Source organism: Eleginops maclovinus, chromosome 4 (genome assembly GCF_036324505.1).
Source record: "Eleginops maclovinus isolate JMC-PN-2008 ecotype Puerto Natales chromosome 4, JC_Emac_rtc_rv5, whole genome shotgun sequence".
In the NCBI taxonomy this organism is placed as follows: domain Eukaryota; kingdom Metazoa; phylum Chordata; class Actinopteri; order Perciformes; family Eleginopidae; genus Eleginops; species Eleginops maclovinus.
The window spans coordinates 27,120,312-27,139,797 of record NC_086352.1 but is presented as its reverse complement, the minus strand read 5'-3'; the positions used below and the strand labels follow the sequence as shown (position 1 = coordinate 27,139,797).

The 19,486-nt window shown below is 42.9% G+C and overlaps 2 protein-coding genes across 4 annotated transcripts in view; one reads left to right on the top strand and one right to left on the bottom strand.

Moving 5' to 3' along the window:
- Positions 1-12,185, top strand: part of nav2a (neuron navigator 2a) — a 196,293-nt gene extending 184,108 nt beyond the window's left edge. For all 3 annotated transcript variants that reach the window (XM_063881447.1, XM_063881446.1, XM_063881445.1), the window contains 17 exons: positions 290-364; positions 2,396-2,479; positions 2,573-2,696; positions 3,134-3,312; positions 4,961-5,133; positions 5,263-5,416; positions 5,794-5,980; positions 6,212-6,297; positions 6,407-6,502; positions 6,757-6,934; positions 7,187-7,422; positions 7,581-7,732; positions 7,987-8,058; positions 8,194-8,390; positions 8,486-8,604; positions 9,355-9,555; positions 9,743-12,185. In XM_063881447.1, the coding sequence (XP_063737517.1) occupies positions 290-364; positions 2,396-2,479; positions 2,573-2,696; positions 3,134-3,312; positions 4,961-5,133; positions 5,263-5,416; positions 5,794-5,980; positions 6,212-6,297; positions 6,407-6,502; positions 6,757-6,934; positions 7,187-7,422; positions 7,581-7,732; positions 7,987-8,058; positions 8,194-8,390; positions 8,486-8,604; positions 9,355-9,555; positions 9,743-9,868 (2,439 nt within the window). In that variant the 3' untranslated portion in view covers positions 9,869-12,185. The remainder of the gene's footprint in view (positions 1-289; positions 365-2,395; positions 2,480-2,572; positions 2,697-3,133; positions 3,313-4,960; positions 5,134-5,262; positions 5,417-5,793; positions 5,981-6,211; positions 6,298-6,406; positions 6,503-6,756; positions 6,935-7,186; positions 7,423-7,580; positions 7,733-7,986; positions 8,059-8,193; positions 8,391-8,485; positions 8,605-9,354; positions 9,556-9,742) is intronic.
- Positions 12,186-12,303: 118 nt separating this feature from the next.
- dbx1a (developing brain homeobox 1a) lies at positions 12,304-15,391 on the bottom strand. Its single transcript, XM_063882155.1, has 4 exons — positions 14,978-15,391; positions 14,769-14,870; positions 13,037-13,239; positions 12,304-12,934 (listed from the first exon to the last, which is right to left on the bottom strand). The coding sequence occupies exons 1-4, from the start codon at positions 15,330-15,332 to the stop codon at positions 12,656-12,658; spliced, it is 939 nt and encodes a 312-aa protein (XP_063738225.1). The 5' UTR covers positions 15,333-15,391; the 3' UTR covers positions 12,304-12,655.
- Positions 15,392-19,486: the final 4,095 nt, after the last annotated feature.

The window sequence follows — 19,486 nt, the reverse complement described above, 5'->3', positions numbered from 1 at the left end:
GTCTTCACATTTGTGTCTGGTTACACATGTAACTGTATTGTGACTGACCCTGTAACTGGCTCTTGTTCCTACACCTGTATGTGCTCGTTCATCCATCCACCATCCTTTATGTCTCATCTCTTAACCTGAACATATCAGGGATTCAATCTTGGAGCCTCCCTCATTTGTTGCCACTGTTTTTTCATTGTGTGTCTGGATGCATGTGTTTGGCGTTGAATGCTTTTATGGAACAGGTATGTGTGTTTTTGTCTCAGTGCTTCTTTGAAGTCCTGCTTATTTGCGTCCTCAGATCCGCAAATTGCGTCGGGAGCTGGACGCCTCCCAGGAAAAGGTTTCTGCCCTGACAACACAGCTCAGCGCCAATGTAAGTGAACAGGCATGCACGCGCGCATGCACGCACACACACACACACTGTTCCTTCCTTTGTTAATCGTGCAGTGAATTTAATCAAGAATATCCTCATTCAAAACGAAATATACAAGAGCTGTAAAATTCTCCCCCATAATGTGATTTTATATTATTTCACTTTATCAGTGACGTTTATATTACATTTGAAATAGTTGTGTGGATCACAATTGTCATAAAAGTTGAAAGACAACATTGCCTTTTTTTTAAGCTTGTGGTGTGAAATACAAAACTTAAAAACGTATCACTAAAATGATGCTCTGTTTTTATCTGTTAAAATCTTAATGTTAGAAGTACACATTTTAACTTTATCTGTTGCAAATGAAAATTATATTATTTACTTATTTTAATAATTTCATAAAAAATATGCCATGCCTTGAAGCAGGCTAAAAAAAACAAGCTGTGAATGGTGACACTCTATCTCTCTCAAGCACCCAAACAATTCCCAAAAGCACGTGATTACATTTAGTGATCCTCATCAAATAGTCTGCAGATAGCTCTCACCGAGCACTTTGCTCCCAGAAGCTGTAATTCCACATCTGGCAGAATCATCAGAAAGTCTCTTAAAGCGTCTCCAGACACGATCCTTTCTGCCACCCTACCTTCTGCATTGCACAAGTCTCGCCACGCTCTGCTCGTAATCTCTACCTGAGGGCGTGCACGCTGGTAGTTAACGGTGGATTAGAGATATGGGGGGAAGATGTTAGATTACAGTATAGTCAAGTCTCAGCACACGGCTGAGGGACAGTGGCAGATGCGGACTGAAGATTTACAGCTAACGACGCCTGGATACATGAAGGCGTGGTGTTGAAAAAAAACACAGACGGAGGAGTTAGCAGTGGGGGTCGAGAGGGTGCGAGGGAGGGGCTTTATCTGTACAAATATTTGATTACACACGGGCCTCAGACACATGATGAATGATCTGAACACGCCTCTAAGCCCCCGATGCTCTGAATGTCAGAGCATCCTCTGCAGCAAGAAGTCTCGTCTTTAAACACACATCAGTCAACGCTCACACACACACTCTGCAGGCTGCAGCACGTCATTCATATTCGTCTAAAGCCTATGACAATATACTAATGGATGAACTCATTCACCATGGGCGTTTTTACCCAGCTAAATCAGCAGAGTCGCATGCAAAATAATATATTATTAGTATTAGAGTAATTATTAATCGTGTACATATTTGTACAAGCTGCTTGTTTAGCTTGTTTGTGCTCAACACCACAAAGTCTTTCCACTTTTTGTATCACTTTTTGTCAGGAAGTCAATTCATCCTAACACTTCCTGCACATTATCCGAGCCAGAAATGTGTCAAATCAAGTTACGGCAGAAAAATAAACTGTAATGAATAATGGTTTACCCAAAGATGACTTCATGTGATCATCAGCGTGAATGAATAGGTCTCTCTCTGAGGACTGTTTTGGGTTAGGATGATGTTAGGGTTTGTAGTGTGGGAACCTGTCCAAAGCTGTCCCACAGGGGGATAATCATTAATCACAGGGGATTATTATTTATGCATGATTATTTGGAAATGGTTGTCTTTTCATTTAGTTTCATCTGATGTCATATTTGGGTTTTAGCCCCAAGGCTTTTTTGTTGAAAGCTCTAACATTTTTCCTGATGCTTTTCTGAACTCAAAGTCTCTGCTGGTTATCGCAGCTCAGTGGAGAAGTCTTCTTCCCAAACATCAGATCAAGACTGCTGTAGTCGAATCCTTTTACATATTTTGTATTTCGTCGGAAGTGTCCCGTGTTTGTTAGCCAAAATTTGGAGAAAGTGGCATATGATATTTAGCTGAAGTGTGCCTGATCTGATTAGGTTTTGTGATGAAAGATTGGGTTTTCCTATAAAGAATGTATTGTTGTCCCTATATTCGAGATGTCAATCTGACTTAATAAACATTAAATGTTATGTACACATGAGCTATTCATGAATGTCAAACATTAACCTGGTTTAAATTTTGTCACCTTTTTTGTTTCCCCTGCAGGCTCACCTGGTGGCAGCGTTTGAACAGAGTCTGGGGAACATGACCATCAGACTGAAGAGTCTCACTTTAACAGCAGAGCAGAAGGTAAAATCAGTTCCTGTTCTTTTATAACTGTCCTTCACACATTTAAAGTCACTGATATGTTGGTTTCATCCTCTTTCTTCATCCTCTGTGCAGGACTCTGAGCTGAACGAGTTGAGGAAGACCATCGAGTTGCTGAAGAAACAGAACGCTGTGGCTCAGGCCGCCATCAACGGAGTCATCAACACACCTGAACTCACGCACAAAGGGGACAGGACAGGTACAGGGACACTGAGCAAAAAAGAGACCTTATTTGAAACTTCATATTTTGTGTTTCTTTAATATATAGCTATATTGATGGATAATATATTGCTCTTCAGAGTCTACTCAAAATATCCTTGTGCACTTGAGAAAAACCATTATAGGAAACATTTTATAAAGAATATTCCACATTCACTCTGAACCTAAAGCAATAACAATATTTTATTGCTAATTAGACATTTGAATGTGTCAAGGTTCTTCATTCATCAATAACTTGTTGTAGTTGTGAAATTCAGATGGTGTTTATATGTTCCCCTGTAAGGAGGGATAAAGTCTAAAGAAAACCTCTACCATCATCTGCATCAGAAGGGGACAACACTGGAAGTTAATAAAATACATATTTCATTTCCTTATATTTGACTAACTCACACATTTCCTACCCCTGTGTCTCCTCAGTGGGCAGTAACGGCGGCTCACCCCAGCAGCAGCAGCAGCAGCAGCAGCCTGACCTGCGCATCAGGAGGCAGCACTCCTCGGACAGCGTCAGCAGCGTCGCCAGCGCCACCAGCCACTCCAGCGTGGGCTCCAACTTGGACAGCGATGCAAAAAACAAGAAGAAGAACAAGAAGAACTGGGTAAGATGCTGGGAATTTAAGTATCATTTTAAAATACCTGACCTTAAAGATCTAAAAGTCTTCTCGGTGTGATGAGCTACTAATAAGCGACTAATGCTGGACTCATGCTGGTTTTTCTCTTTGTCTCTTTGTGCATTCTCATGTGTGTCGGTGTCACATGCTCTCCCATTTAGGGCTCTTTCTCTGGGGAAAAGGTGAATACACTAAGGATATAAATACAGTCCTGTTGAATAAAACGTAGTGATTGATTTGGTGATTTGCAGGTCAAAAAACATCATTTACAATAGAACTGAACTAGATTTAGTTGTAATACTGACCTCTAGACCTGCAAATGACCAAATCAATGTTTACTGACTAGTGTTTAGTTCTAGTGTCAGCTCATTTTTACTAGTGATCATACTAAATACATACTCACAAACTTTTCCTTTTTGTTGTGGAAAGACTCTTTTGTGCACTGGAGGACAAATCAGGGATGACGATGAAGACGTATGCCACTTTTTTTCCCCTCTCTGTCCCCCCCCCGTAGACTGCAGCGATGTTGAGTTAACCGCCTGTGGTCGTATCTGATCCTGATGTTGCCGTGCTTTGTGGTAGCTGTACAGAGCTGTGTAGAGTTTCCTGCTTTAGGTCACAGTGATAATAAACACCCCTCCTGTGTGTGGCTGTGGCTCCAGCCTTCAGTCTATGTGCAGGAGACCCCACATGAGGCTCCATGCAGGTGCAGAATATGTTGTGGAGTGTATAGGGGCAGTGTGTGTTTGAGAGTATATAATGGATCATGAAAGACCCTGTGTCACGGTGGTTGTGAAGTAGCGTCTCCTTGCAGCTGCCTAGAGGTCAAATTTAAAATCCGCTTTCGTCTTGTACGGGCCTCCAGTTTCATCTGTCGCTCCATAACACATTAACACACCCATATGAACACGTGCTGTTTTGTCTCTCTGTCTTCCTTTGCTTCGCTTCATGTGGCAGGTCTATGAGGTAAGAATGGTACACCGTGTGAAATGGGAGCTGCGTAACCCCCGCACTTTCTCTAGGTTACTAACCTCTTTTCCTTTTTCCTCCTGTCCTCTCCTCCCCAACACCACTCCCCCCTGAAAACTGCTCTTATGAAACTTGAGCCAGCTTTTGAAAGGACATATCCATCAGAAAATATTTGAACACTGCCAGAAACAGGGTCTTGATGTGACATGATGTTGAGAGCCTGTCAGTAAAGCTACAAAGACATAAAGACAGGAATTCCATAAAGATGTCACAATATATCAAAGAGTTGACGCTTAGCAGAAATGGAAAAAAGCCTGCGAAGAAAAATAAATCATGCTGAAAAAATGATAAAATAGTTATTAATCTTAATTAATATTTCTTATAACTAATATCCAATTTTGTATCCAGTTTATTTAACCTGGTTTTATCTGTTTTACAATATAATGAAAAAACAATGCTCCACCTTTAGACAGAGCTGTAGCTCAAGTGATAAGACAGTCTACCCATAATTCCTTTTCTCCCTGTGACTCACTTGCACTTTTTCACAGCTTTTTTCCTCCACTCTCCCCGGCACACTCCTCCTCTTCCTCACTGCAGTGTGTTTCTGTGTATGTGTGTGTCCCTCACCTGCTCACTGTCTCTTTTTTCCTCTGTTATCTACCTGCAGCTTCGAAGCTCCTTCAAACAGGCGTTCAGCAAGAAGAAATCTCCCAAGTCGGCTTCTTCCCACTCCGACATCGAGGAGATGACAGACTCGTCGCTGCCCTCCTCCCCCAAGCTGCCCCACAACGGCACCACATCCTCCAGCCACATGCTCAGGAACACACACTCCAACTCGCTGTACGTAGACTTCCTCTCCATGATTATTAGGCTTATACATAACAAACATGTCCACATGTTTAAATTCTACTTAAATCACTATATTTCTTGTCACTAAACATGTTATCCTGCCTGTGTGTGTGCGCACAGATTGTCGGAGTGTTTGGACAGCGAGGCGGAGACGGTGATGCAGCTGCGCAGCGAGCTCAGGGAGAAGGAGATGAAGCTGACAGATATCCGCCTGGAGGCTCTGAGCTCCGCGCATCAGCTGGACCAGCTCCGCGAGGCCATGAACCGCATGCAGGTCTGCTCACACAAATATAAAATGATTAAGGAACTTTCAATTAAAGGATTAATCAGCACTGAGTCACAGAGCGCACAAAGTCATTGCTGCAGCAATTTCTATTATTCACTTTGGATTCTCCCTTTAGAGTATTAATCTGCTTACTGCTTGAAGGTCATAGTTAATTTGCTTTTGCGACTCACTCAAATGAAATAAAGTCTATTATGTTTATTTTTAACAACGTTTAGAGTTGGATTTTATTAATGTATCATTTCCAGAAATTGGAAATTACACTTTCAAGAACTAAACTGACTCAAAATAACATGAGTTGGCCTGAAGGGGGAGCTACACTAAGTTCAGAATTCATTCCAATGTTCTGACTTTGTGTGTTTCTTCAGCTGGAGATCGAGAAGCTGAAGGTGGAGAATGACCGTCTGAAGGTGGAGAATAAGGGCAGCAGGATGGGTTCCCAGGCCTCCATCTCCTCCTCCCCTCCCTCTCACACCCACAGCCAGGCCCAAGGAGGGGGGCCAGGTCTCCCCCAGCACAGCCTCAACCTCACCACCAGCGAGTCCACCAGCCTGGGTAACACTCAGCTCCTGCTACACTAATCTGAGATACTGAATATCCCCAACCCCATGTCAAGGATAACACATAAACTACTTTTTGTACATGAGTTAGTCGCTTAGTGTTGTGTCTTTTTGCAGTGACGTGATTTCTTATATGGATAACATGTCAACACTTGACTCTTTCAAATCACAGATGAACACTTTCCTTTTCCTTGAAAATGTCTAACTTGGCCCTGTTCCCCGTCAGACATGCTGCTGGACGACACCGTCGGAGAGGGGGGGTCGAGGAAGGAAGGGCGGCACGTAAAGATGGTGGTCAGCCTGGACGAGCAGGTGAGACCTGTTTGGAAAACTCAAAAACCTTCTTATTGTTGGGTAGGGTTTATTACTGTACCTGAAGGATTTTTTGGCATCCAAAACCAAACATGTCTTTGCATCGCAGGAGGGCCCGCTTCGCCATTTTCTGATCGGCTGCATCGGTGTGAGTGGTAAAACCAAGTGGGACGTCCTGGATGGAGTGGTCCGACGGCTTTTCAAGGTAATCATAAGGAATAACACAGAAAGAAAAGCAATACCAAACCAAAAGACAATGTCTGAAAGACTTTTAGATCTTTGAAATCATGTCGGTCAAAGTCTTGGCAGTCAGGGTTCTTAATGAGTTTTTAGATGGCATTGTTTTCTTAATAACACTCTGAAATGTGTTTACATTTAGGAAAAAATATTTTTAAGTTGTTGTCCTCTTTAGAAACTTCAAAAATCATCCTTTAAATGCTGAGACTTTTTGTTTTCCAGGAGTACATCACCCATGTGGACCCGTTGAGCCAGCTGGGCCTGAGCTCTGACAGCGTGGAGGGATACAACATCGGAGAGATCCACCGGCCCAGCCTCGCCCGCGCTGCACACACCCCCGAGCTGCTGCCCTGCGGATACCTGGTGGGAGACAGCAACACCATCAACATCCAGCTCAAAGGTACCAGCACCTCATCAAGACTTAAATAGTATTCTCTTGAAAACTTCTCACAGAGAAAAACTGCTTAACAGTCACGATAGTTAACAAATGACTTTATTTATCCCAGGTGGGGATAAGAATTTGAATAAAATGAAAATTGAAAGAGAAAATAAAATAAAAACATTAAATAAACACAAAAAGGTTCACATCTAAATGAACATTAAGAAGAGAAATAAAATGGTATAAATTACATATATTTATATTTGTTTGCAGGAGTGAGGAGTGAGGGTGTGGACTCGCTGGTGTTCGACACTCTGATCCCGAAGCCGATGCTGCAGCGCTACGTCTCCCTGCTGAGGGAGCACAGGCGCGTCATCCTGTCGGGCCCCAGCGGCACAGGGAAGACCTACCTGGCCAATCAGCTGTCTCGACACCTGCTGCTTCTGGATGGCCGACCCCTGACCCCGCACGCTGTCGTCACTTTCAACGTGGACCACAAGTCCAGCAAGGTAAATGCACATTTAATATTCTCTGGGCTTGCTTTTAAAAAAGTTTTAGTCAGTGGGAAATAAAACACAGCTACGTTCTGGAGAGATTATCTGGATTTGTCGGCCACACAGGCTTTAGTTTTTCCCTGAACTCTCGTATTGAAACATCCCTTCCTCAGGAGCTGCGTCAGTACCTGTCTGGTTTGGCCGAGCAGTGCAGCGGTGTGGGTGGGGTGGAAGGCCCTCTGGTGGTCATCCTGGACAACCTGCACCATGTCAGCTCACTGGGAGAGATCTTCAACGGAGTCTTCAACTGCAACTTCCAGCACTGGTCAGTTCACAAACACACTCTCACATTCATTAGCACAATGTGGATACACAGCCACTGCATTACTTCTCAGTAAGGACTGAAAAGATGCTGGTCCTTAAAAAGTATTGAACCATCCTAAATTTGGATATTTTAATTAAATGTCTTACATTGTAAAAAGGGAGGGGCTGAATTTGTTCTTGGCCGCAAGGAATTGGTGTGTCTATACATATACCATGTTAATGGACTCATGTGACCTGTGATTTTCCACCTTCTAGCCCCTACATTATTGGCACTATGAGCCAAGCCACATCATCTGCCCCCAACCTGCAGCTTCACCACAACTTCAGGTAAGCTGATGATGATAACCGGAGCTAAATAGCAGCAGGATACTGGACATGGCCTTAAAATACATCTCATTGTGGTGGAAACTGTCCCGCATGATACTTTAAAGTCACGGTACACGGTGTTTGTTCTCTGATCAGGTGGGTGCTGTGCGCTAACCATGTGGAGCCGGTGAAAGGCTTCCTCGGTCGCTACCTGAGGAGGAAGCTGATCGAGACGGAGATCGGCAGCCGGACACGCAACATGGAGCTGGTGAGGATCATCGACTGGATTCCCCGGGTTTGGCACCATCTCAACCGCTTCCTGGAGACGCACAGCTCCTCCGACGTCACCATCGGTGAGAGGCAGATGCACAATTCACGGAAGATCCTTTAAAATAAAATCAATGTGTGAAAACATCAGTGTCTTACTGCTCTGCTCCACGGTATGCAGGGCCTCGTCTCTTCCTGTCCTGCCCCATGGACGTGGAGGGATCCAGGGTTTGGTTCACCGACCTCTGGAACTACTCCATCATCCCCTACATGCTGGAGGCCGTACGAGAGGGACTGCAGGTAACACACACACACACACAGTTAGCTTTGTATCCTCTCTGTCTGCGCTACATTGAAAATGAGATGACACTAATTCAGGCCAAAGTTTAAAAGATTCGATTTTTAGACTTACAGTAAAACTAATTAATAAAGAGACCTGGTTGGACATCCGGAGGGCATGTTTAACGAATCCAAATGAATGAAGTGGAAGTGTAATGTGACGGTGAATTATGCATGTGTTCAGATTTGCCCTCTTAGGTGACCAGGTTATGTTCATCAAAGTAGAATGGATTTAATTTGTTCTCTTAATCTGCATGTAATTACTATCTGATTTAATTATGCAGCAGCTCAGAGCAACTCCTGAGTGGACGGGAAGAGAGGCTGAGTTCAGTAGAATAAACGGTTTCCTTAGTGATGCAGAAAAAGATTTGTTTTAACTCAGGCTGCAGTTAATCTCCACCTCAAATACTTTAATGTTTGTACTTAGAACAACCGTTAGTTATCAGCAAGGCTAAATAAAAACAAATGCATGGTTCTGCACTAGCAGGAATCTGATGCAAATACATTTTGCTTTATGACAGTTTTAGAACATACTTTACACTATGACTATTGTATGGGATCTTTTTATGCCATGCTATATGACTTTTAGACTGGTTTTTGTAGATAATGTACCATGACCATTTTTAATAAATCTTGAATAACATACTACACCATCACATCTGTTGTGACATGCCAGCATGTTAAAGTGTAACATTGCGTGTCTCTCCGTAGCTGTACGGCCGCAGGGCAGCGTGGGAGGACCCGGCTGCGTTTGTGATTGACACCTACCCCTGGTCAGCTTCGTCCACTCCGGCTGATTGGCCCCCGCTGCTGCAACTCCGCCCAGAGGACGTGGGCTTCGATGGATACTCTGCCCCGAGAGAAGGAGTCCGGAAAGAGCCACCCCAGAGCGACAGCGACGCGGACCCCCTGGTGAGCAGAAACAGACATGAAGAACTCTTGTGGTTGGAAACAGTAGTTTAGTAAATTAGTCTTGGCTCAAGGTCTGCTAACTCTCCCTAGCTTCCTGGCTTGCTACAGAGATCTAAAGCTGGCATTTGGACCTTGAATGTATTTCTTTAAAGGGAACTGAGTTGTAAAGCTGTGTTTCTGTCTACAGATGAATATGCTGATGCGTCTGAAGGAGGCGGCGACGTCATCGAGCCCGCAGAGCTACGACAGCGACTCCAACAGCAACAGCCACCAGGACGACATCCTGGACACGTCGCTGGAGTCCACCTTGTGATGCAACACTGGTTTTCAGGAGGAACCTTTTATAAGAACTGTGAGAAGTTCTTGCCCAGAGAATAATTTCATGCCGCAGAAATCCAGCCACCTTAATTTGGGTGCAGGTAACCCAAATATCAGAAAAGGAAGAAAACAAAAAGGTTTGCATTTCAGCAAACGGGCAATGAAAATGTCTGCTGCACTGTGCTGTAATTTTTTTTTTTTTTTTCACCGCTGTGGCCCGGGGCTCCTGTCAGGAGCCTGAGATCTACTTCAGAAAGACAGAATAAAAAGCACACAGCCTGCCACTGTTTGTGAGGCGTCATCATTACCGTCATCAGCAGCCAGGACTCCTTTAATCTTCACTGAGCCACCGCAGCCGCCCCAGGTCTTCAGGTTGAGGTACTGCCCAGCCGCAGTGCTCCTCAGCTGCCTGCAGGTGGCGATACAGACCCTTGTTTCTGAAGCGCCGCTGAGCCTGAGCTACCAGCCACTGGGAACACAGATGAGGCTGCTGCTGCTGCTGCTGCTGCTGGGATGGAGGAGCAGCCAGCAGCTTCCTCCTCTTCCTCTAGGACTGTAGCTGCCTGTGTTATTGTTGGAGGATAAATCGAGGCAAAGTGAATGTTAAGTCCTAACTTTATAGAGAGTTATTTAATTACATCCTAACATTATCACAGTCACATTTGAGTTAAAAAAAATTGAACTAGTAATAGCCCATTAAGATAAGATGAAAAGCTGTTAGGGAAAAACTAACTACAGATCCATCTAAATGTTTTTGAGTTAAATCTACAATGGCCTTTGTGGACTTCAATGAAGAGAACCGGTTTGTTTATATGTGCAAATCCATGATACAAACAAGGTGACGAGGACGTTTTGCAAAAGTGCTTCACCACCAGAGCAAAGAATGCGGAAAACATCCTCAAAACTAAGAAGACAAGCTCGGACAATTTAACCAAAAATTCTGCTCACAAACAACAACAAAAACATACACAGAAATGGGCACAACACCATCTGTTCTGTAACTTCACAAACAATTTCTCTACTATTTCTAATTCCTTGCTTCTTTCACCTTATAATCCTTGGAGATCTCCATGCACATTGGCCCAAACAGGCTGCTGTAGCACAAAGTCTCTTTTCTTGGTGCTGGACTGAATCCTAACAAACAATGCCTTACTCTTTTCTAACAGACTACGAGTATTAGCCGATCCTTTATTTGTCTAAATGTCTGTAAACTTAACAGGGCTCAGAGTCGACTCTCCTCGACCTCTCATCATATCAAACACCCATGCCATGCGATTAAGTTGTGAATGAGAGGCAGTACTTTGGGTTTCAAAATAAGTCGTATGCATGTGTGACCCAGTGCTGTGAAGCTGGTGTAAATATTTGGACCACTAGCGAGAAAGAAAAAATATATAGATGTGTCATGGTGCTCCAAATCCGAACATGTCGCAGGTTGATTGGGGAAGAGAAGTTTAAGACGTGTTGATTTTATACCTCATCCCCATCCTTTGACTGTGCAGTCTGTTTCATGTGATTTGTGATGAACAAAACTGACAAACATATTGAACTAATTAAGTGAAAACTAGTGTATATGCTGCTTTGTTTATAGTGATATAATTAATCTGAGGTATAAAGGTACTTGTGGATGATAATGTTAAAATGGTTTGACATGTGGCTTAGAATATAACGAATATTGTCCTTTTTGATTTGCTTTAAACCTCCCCGACGTTTAAATCCGGGGTCACGCCGCATGGCTTCCATCGCGTTCAGTGTTCCTGTCACAGATCCTATGCAACATTCATTCTGATCTCCCAATGGAAGCCAAAATCTGATGCGCTTGATCCCTATGTTTTTCAGCACTGCTGAGGCATACAGCATGGAACTATATTTGTGAAGATTTTTCCTATTTGTGGCCCATGTTCTTGTCCGGGTGTGTCTGTGTAGCTTTTGACACACTCTGTTGTGGTCCTTGTAAGCACAAAGAGACTGATTCTCTGTATGTCTTCAGTAAAGCCTGAGAAGTGTGGATGTTGTCCAAGCATTTGACCAGTCTGTCAGTTTATTACTCACAAACTCAATGAATGTTTAGCCTTCTTTGCTATGTAAATTTTTTGATATGTAACATAATTTTGTAAATAGTTGATTATCTGTCAGCATTTTGATGACTTTTTTCTAGCTGATTTGTAACAGTACTTGAAAAGGAGTATTTTGTGTACAGTCTCTTTACACCAGAGCAGATTGATGCCGTTTGTCATCACTGGTCTGTCCAGGGCTCACTGTACTAGTCTTAAGTTATTGTGATTCAATAAAAGTTATGATTATTTATGATTGAATTTTGTCAAGCTGTTTTTTAATACAAATACATACACACATAGAATTGACTTTGAAATGTTCACAATTTTATTTGGTATTTGTACAAAACATGTGAAATAAACATATATACACCACATAATACAACATACTTATTAAACAAATTCATATAAATTATTAACGAAATAGCTACAATTTCAATAAACAACTCTATTCAAGGTCAAGGTAAAAGGAACTCAATATTCTTGGCATAAAATTTCCATACAAAATTGTACAAAATACTGTACAATTGAACTAGCTGTGCAAAACAGCAAATTGTGTCTCAGAAGCAGATCCTGCACTGTGCACTTGAAGCAACAACACAAGTGTTTTTTTGTTTTTTTTAACAATGACATTTATGGGGTCCCCTTCAAGGCTGGCAGCTTCTTACAAATGTGGTCACAGTCTCATATGAAAACAAAACATGGGTTATATTCTCTATATTTCAAATAAATTAAGATACAGTTATTTCTTCGTCGTCTGACATTGAGAAGTCCGAGTGCTTGCTGGAAAAAGACGGAGAGGAGATGCAGGACCCTGCGATCATTCTCTCTCTTGCAAACTCTTCTTCCTCATCTTCCTCAGCTGAGGACTTCTTGCCCACGTCACTAAGGTCCGGGTGCGGGTTTGCTTTGGTGGGCAGCGTCTGCTCGCGGCAGCCCCCGGAGGACAGCAGCTCTCTCTCCTTGGAGTTCCTCCACTTCATACGCCGGTTCTGGAACCAGATTTTCACCTGTGGATGAGGAGAAAATGATGAGTAAAAAAGCTCTGAGTCAGGTGCAGCGTCTTTACTTTGAAATTACGCACCGCGTTTTCGGCATTTGTGAAGATTTACCTGTGAGTCTTTCAGGCCCAGCTTAGATGCCAGCTTCTTCCTGTCTGGTTTGCTGATGTATTTCTGTTTCTGGAACATTTTCTCCAAAGCTTTGCGCTGCACATCGGAGAACACCGCCCTCCTCAGCATGCCTCTCCGGGGTTTCCCTCTGGCGGCCAGAGGCCACGAAAAGGTCCCGGGAATGGGAACAACGGATGAAGATACTGCGATTCAAACACAGAAAAGAATGTTAAAAAAGAAAGAAGATATATCTTTGCAACGTCTTAGAGAAGAAAAAAGTTCGCAGAGAAGAAAAAACAACAACTTCTCTGCCTCAAATTACCCTTTTAAATCTAAACTCAAAACCCCAGCATCTATATGAATATAATGATTCCGCTTTAAAGCCATACCTCTCAAATGGTTATTATTGGAAGCTTTTTCGCTTTGGAGCTGTGCAATACGTCTCCGTTTTGAGTGAAATGGCACGAGGTGACTAATTAGCACATTGGCCGGACCCCAACCGCATTGGTATGGTAAAGAGGTAGCATATCCTTTAAGGAACCAAGTGAGGGCGGATAGAGGAGTTAATAAACCGTGAACGGTAATTGTGTAGTAATGAACTAACGCAGAAAAGACTCTGGACAGGCGGCGAAGGCCATATATTATCGCCACAAAGGGAGATTTACACTTTCAAACTAAACACAACTGCATACCAGAATACTGATGCCCGGTGTGTGTGTGTGTGTGTGTGTGTGTGTGTGTGTGTGGGGGGGGGGGGGGTTAAAGAGTGGAGGGGAATGGCGCTTTTTTTTCTCTTCCTTGCCTTCAAATCATTTTCATTAAATGAACACGAAAAGCTATTCAGGACGCTGGAGTTGTTTTGTTGAGGCATTCAGCTGAGCCCATGAAAAGACTCCATCTCCATTATGATGTGCCTGAATGAAAGCACGGACTAGCGACTTTATAGACTTTTCTAAGAGATTATTCTTTATCTCAACTCGTTGATTGGCCCGCATGGAGAATAAACGTTTAGGGCACAGAGACAGAGAGGATGGGGGTCAGTGGTAACCTATCCTATGGGCCTGCAGGGACGGACTTTCCCCAGCTAGGACATTACAGATGCAGTTTAAAAACGTTACTTTAACTCCCACGGTGCGAGACACTGTCCCTGTATATGCATGCTGCTAACTGGACATCTTCCTGACATTATGTGCCCTGTGGCCGCAGGAGAATCGGAACAACTACTCGCTATGTGGTCTTGTGAGAATATTGAAAACACTCAATAGCGCCTAATAGGGAAATTAGTGCATGACTGGTTCACGCCTTTGGCCCCCCTGGTAAAAGTCACTCTCCGGGGTGTGTGGGTGGTTTGCCCGTTGGGAGCTGACCAAATTGGTCATGGTGCTGAAGGCATTGTTGCCCGCAACAGCGGTCCGTTGGCCCCCCGGGCTCTGTGGGAAAACGCGGGGCCAGGGAAATGCCAAAACGCCCCCAATGGGAAGCAGGGGGGACTCTAACTCGCCACCCCGCCTCAAATTTAGAGCGTGACGATTTGGGATAATTGGTTAATTAGGGGGTGGGTGGGAGGGTCCTGGCAGGGGCAACAGTCCCATTAATAAGACAGTGATTTCTTCTTCACTGGTAAAAAAATATATGACAGGGTGCCAGAGTGTTTTAGCCTACATTTAAAAGCAATTAGCTCGGACAGAATCCTGAGGGCTAAAGAGGGATGGGTCGTAAAAGTTGTGCTTACCTGGTAAATAAGGAGTCCTGAATATCGGGTGAAAGGTCCCGTCAAAGCAGGGGAAGGGGAATCCCTTGGAGTGATGGCTGTGGAATGCAGGCTGTGAGGACACTGTGGAGGAACATCACAAATGTTACACAATCTTTCCTGAATGACAGAAATCATCTAAAGGTTAAACACATCTACTCGAACTGGAAGCATGAAGTCTGTGTTCTCACCTGTCTTTGGTGACGGTGCGAGGATGGCGCTCACGCCAAACTTGAGAAAAGTTGGATCCTTGCTGTTCGACATTTTCGGCGAGCACGATTCGCGCGTCACTGCGGTCGTGGTCAATAAGCGCTCCGCATTTGCGCCGCTGAAGGACACGGTGGTGGTGGCTGTGGGCAGGGAGGCGCACACTGACGGGACAGTCCGGTTAATTAAGGCTGTGGGGCGGCTTATCCGCAGCAGGTCCTCCACTAGAAAGCTGGAATGGGTGGGGAAGCCGGAGGGCAGCGCGTGGTGCAGCGGCAGAGCTGGCCGGTACAGACCCGGGTAGAAGGCAGGAGGCGCGAGGACGCTTGGGAACATCATGGTTCCGGTTTTAAAAAATCACTGGGTGAAATCAGAGATACTCCTTAGGTCAGCTGGGAGAGAATCAGTCGTGTGAATGACTGCTAACTCTTCTGGTTTCCTCACTCTGGGGAGAGGAGTTTTATAACAGCATGCCCCCCACCCCCCACCCCTGGCCCTCCGCTCAGGGCTGACAGCCTCAACAATGGGGCTCAACAAAGTCCTCCACATGGGTCGCTTTCATGCCGCATCCCCCGACCCGCTGATTGGCCCAGGGACGCAATTTATGATTGCATTAGACTTCATAAGCAAGCAACACACAAAGTCCCCCCCACAAAAGAGGTTCAGTCATCAATTTTGCATGTTGACCACTTTCCTTTCAATTTGTTTTGTTTGGCAGAGGCAAGCTGCCTAATTAAAGAGCAATCTTTACAGATCCAGTCATTATATGGGGACTTTTAATGAGTATAACGAGGATACTTCATTCTTGTCCATTCAGGCTCTCTTTCTGTTATGCAGGATATCAAAAATGTAGCCTCCTCTTTAAAATGTTAAATTATTCTTTTATTCTTTTTCTTTTTCAGTGCAGCAGGAATAAACACCTACAGTCTGCTAAAAGTACGCTTTAAACTATTTAATACTATTAATAGAATAAGCGATTCAACAGCATTGTTAAATCTACATTATCTACACTATAGTTGCAGACGCTGCGCAGCATCTCAGATGTAAATCAGGTTTAGGGTTTCATAGGATTCTCAACACTCAATCTGGCCCTCGTCATGGAATAATGTCTTAAACGGATTTCTGCTATCAAAACGCTTTAACAGATGTGTTAAATATCACTCTTTTTGCATGGGCTTCATTCAGTGCGCATAGCCACAGCTCAGTGCGCACAGGAGAAGTGTGCGGCCTGAGCCGTGCGCTCATGATCCTGTTAACCATGAACTAACTGTCACCCTCAGCTGCGGAGGAGGCGCCCCTCGGCCTTTCTCTCCCCGCTTAAAAAAAAAGCCCAGAGGAATAAAAAAAGCTTTATTTCTAAAGACGGTTTTGTTCTGCTATTTTAACCGGCTGAATAAAAGTGCATCTGTGATTTGATTTAAAACGCATTCATATGAGCGGACACTGAGACCCCATATAAAACTCTTATTAAAGCGACTTGGAGCCTGATAGTCGTGTTCTGTCAGCTTTGCACTGAAAACCCGTTAAAGCAAAGCAATCAGGCGAAATGCATCCCAGACCCAGAAAAGGAAAGAAAAACACTGGTTAATTTAAACAAAAGTTTAATTTAGATAGACACTCATTTAAGAATCGAAAAATAATAATTTAGGGCCTAACATTTTTATTTATATATAAATATATTGTGTTGTCCTAAAACAAAGGTTTTGGGTTATTATTTTTAAAATACGGTCAACAAACTTGTTCTTTTAACAAAAATAAAGAAAAGTATGTAGCCTATATTCATTTTACAATATCACTCTGTAATATTGCTATATTAAGGATTTATGTTAAGTGTGTACAGTTATTGTCTGCTCGTATGTTACAAAATCAAATACATTATAATATTTTCGAGTACATTTTAATTTAAGCCAGTATGACTTTTAAATGTGTTTTAAATATCAATCGATAACAAATCCTAAGGAACAAACACTGTGTTTTTTTTAAAAAAATGTATGTAAGTAAGCTGTACTTATTTTTATTTTTAATTTATTTACGGCACATGCACGGTTTATCCACTTTACTCCATCAGTTTTATTCACACAGGGAGATTTTCTGTCTTAAGTTAACCAGCCAGTCAGTTTGCATCATTTGGGAGCAGCTCAAATAACGATAAGTGGTTCGACATCAATCTAATATAAAGTGGCCACAATCGGCTAATTAAAAGGGAACGCCTCCGTGAAATGATCCTTTGGAGAGAGTCAACGCTTATCAGAGGTGCGTCTGCTTTATGAGCGCAGGACGCGCAAACAGGCGTTAACACAGCGCTCCGTCACCACAGCTACACCTCCACTGAGTAACGAGTCCTTCAAAGGTTTTTTATGAGCCCGTATTCCTTTACTTGGCTGCCCGAAATCCTCCTTTTGTGATCGGTAAGCAGATGGTTAGCAGGAAGCATAGGCTGCTCAGGCTGACCGAGACTAATTTCTACGAGCTTTGCAAGCTTGCCACGTCCCGGCTCCTTTACCAGGCCGAGTAAAAACAGCTGGCTGCGACTGAATTAAGGCCATTAAAAGCACATCTCTAAAATATTACCACCAACAACAGCCCCTCCCACTTGTTAGCGACCACTAAAGTCTCGCCAATTTATCATAATCATCATTGGATTCACCCATTTTAAAATGTACATGGCATTATGGTGTCATTTGAAGTGTTTTGTTGCACATCATCACATATCGAAAACTAAATTGAATGCTAATTATTATTTGTATTATCATTGTTTTTCCAGAGTTTATAGTGGTGCTTGTTATTTTACTATTGTATCGGATCATAATTATATTCCTACAATATTCAACGTTTGTTTTTTATATTCATACTGACGCCACCATAATGTTTATGTTCACTTAGGGTAGGCCTATATCCCCATAGGGATTACTGATTTTATCTCTTGGTATCCCCACAAGAAGAATGACATTTTATCCAATTATTTGTATAGGGACTACGAGTAGAAGACTGCATTTACACGAATTCCTTTTTTTTTTTTTTGCTGATATTTCGAGTATATTTTGTACCATGTATACAATATAGACAACAAATCCAATTGTAAAATATATCCAAATATTTTCGGATTGTTGCCCTTTTTTCAACAGGGCAATGCGAATTTACCAAATAGATGAACTTAACCATTGTTTTGGGTCTCTTTCTGCTTCGTTAAGTGAAAGGGGCTGAGTAAATATGTTACCCATGCATGAGAGACTCTGTATGGGCCGTCCCATTGTGCCGCGGGTCCGACAGGTGGTTAACTGTTTATTATTCCCTCATTATTTATCGGTGACGTGAACGCACCGAGGAACGGGAACTCCCCATCCTTTCACTCAACCGGGAATGAACAGATTGTGCTGACTGGTTGCAGCCTCGTGTATGACAGCGGTCACCAGTCCATCCATCTCAGGCCTGCAGCCATTCAGTCCTCTCCAACTCCAGCAGGGTTTGGTTAATTCAACCATTTATTTCACTTAACACATTAACACTTGTCTGTCGCACTACATCGAATTTGAATTTCCCAAATTATAATATCTCATGTGAGTCAGTTTACATATCTAGACTATATTCATCTTTAAGTGGCGATAATGCATATAGCCTACATAGATTATACTAATTGTGTCAGTATTGTTAGACCATTTTATTACTTATAGAGACATCAAATGTTATACAGGCCCTAATGGGGATTATTCTATAAAGCTACAGGCTAACTTTCATAGCTTTATTTATTAATTTTAGTTAACTACGTTAAAATACTGCTTGTAAAGCCTGTACAACATGGAAAAAATAACAACCAACAAAAAGAGGAAAGGAGCCTTAATACTTAATGATGCTTATTATATATACATTTTTCCACAATGTAACTTAAATACTTTGTAATAAAATGTTTAGTATTTTGTTTAACATGGTGTTAACATAAAAGGCAAAATAAAATGGAAGCTTGGAGCATGCATACTCTCCCCCCACCCACCTCTGCTTGCGCTCGGTTACCTGTGCAACATGGCGGTCGCGGGTAAACGTTCGACATTTTCAGCCATACGTGTTTGGTTCAGATGAGAAGTCAGTTGTGCACCAAAACGAAAACTGGCAGACATCAGATGGGTAAGTGAAGTTAGCATCTTTCATTTGTTTTGTTTGTTAGCTTGTTAGCTTGTACTTGCAATGGCTGACATTTGTGTTTGTTCAGCAAGCAATAATAGCAATAATACCTCACCCTTCAGTAGAGGAATGTAAAAACACCTGTATACCAACAAACTCAGCCCATGTACGAGTACTATCAGTTAAGTCAAAGTCAGACATTTTAGAAAACATTTATATAAGATAAAACGTTTTGCCTGGAGGGGATCTTTCGTAAATGCTTCCGAAACCATGTACATTGTTTATGGGCTGGTTTGAGTCTTAGCCTTTACTGTTACCATGATGATGTGTCCATGGGCAAGACCTACCCCAAGGTTCTCCTAATGGCATGGCCAACA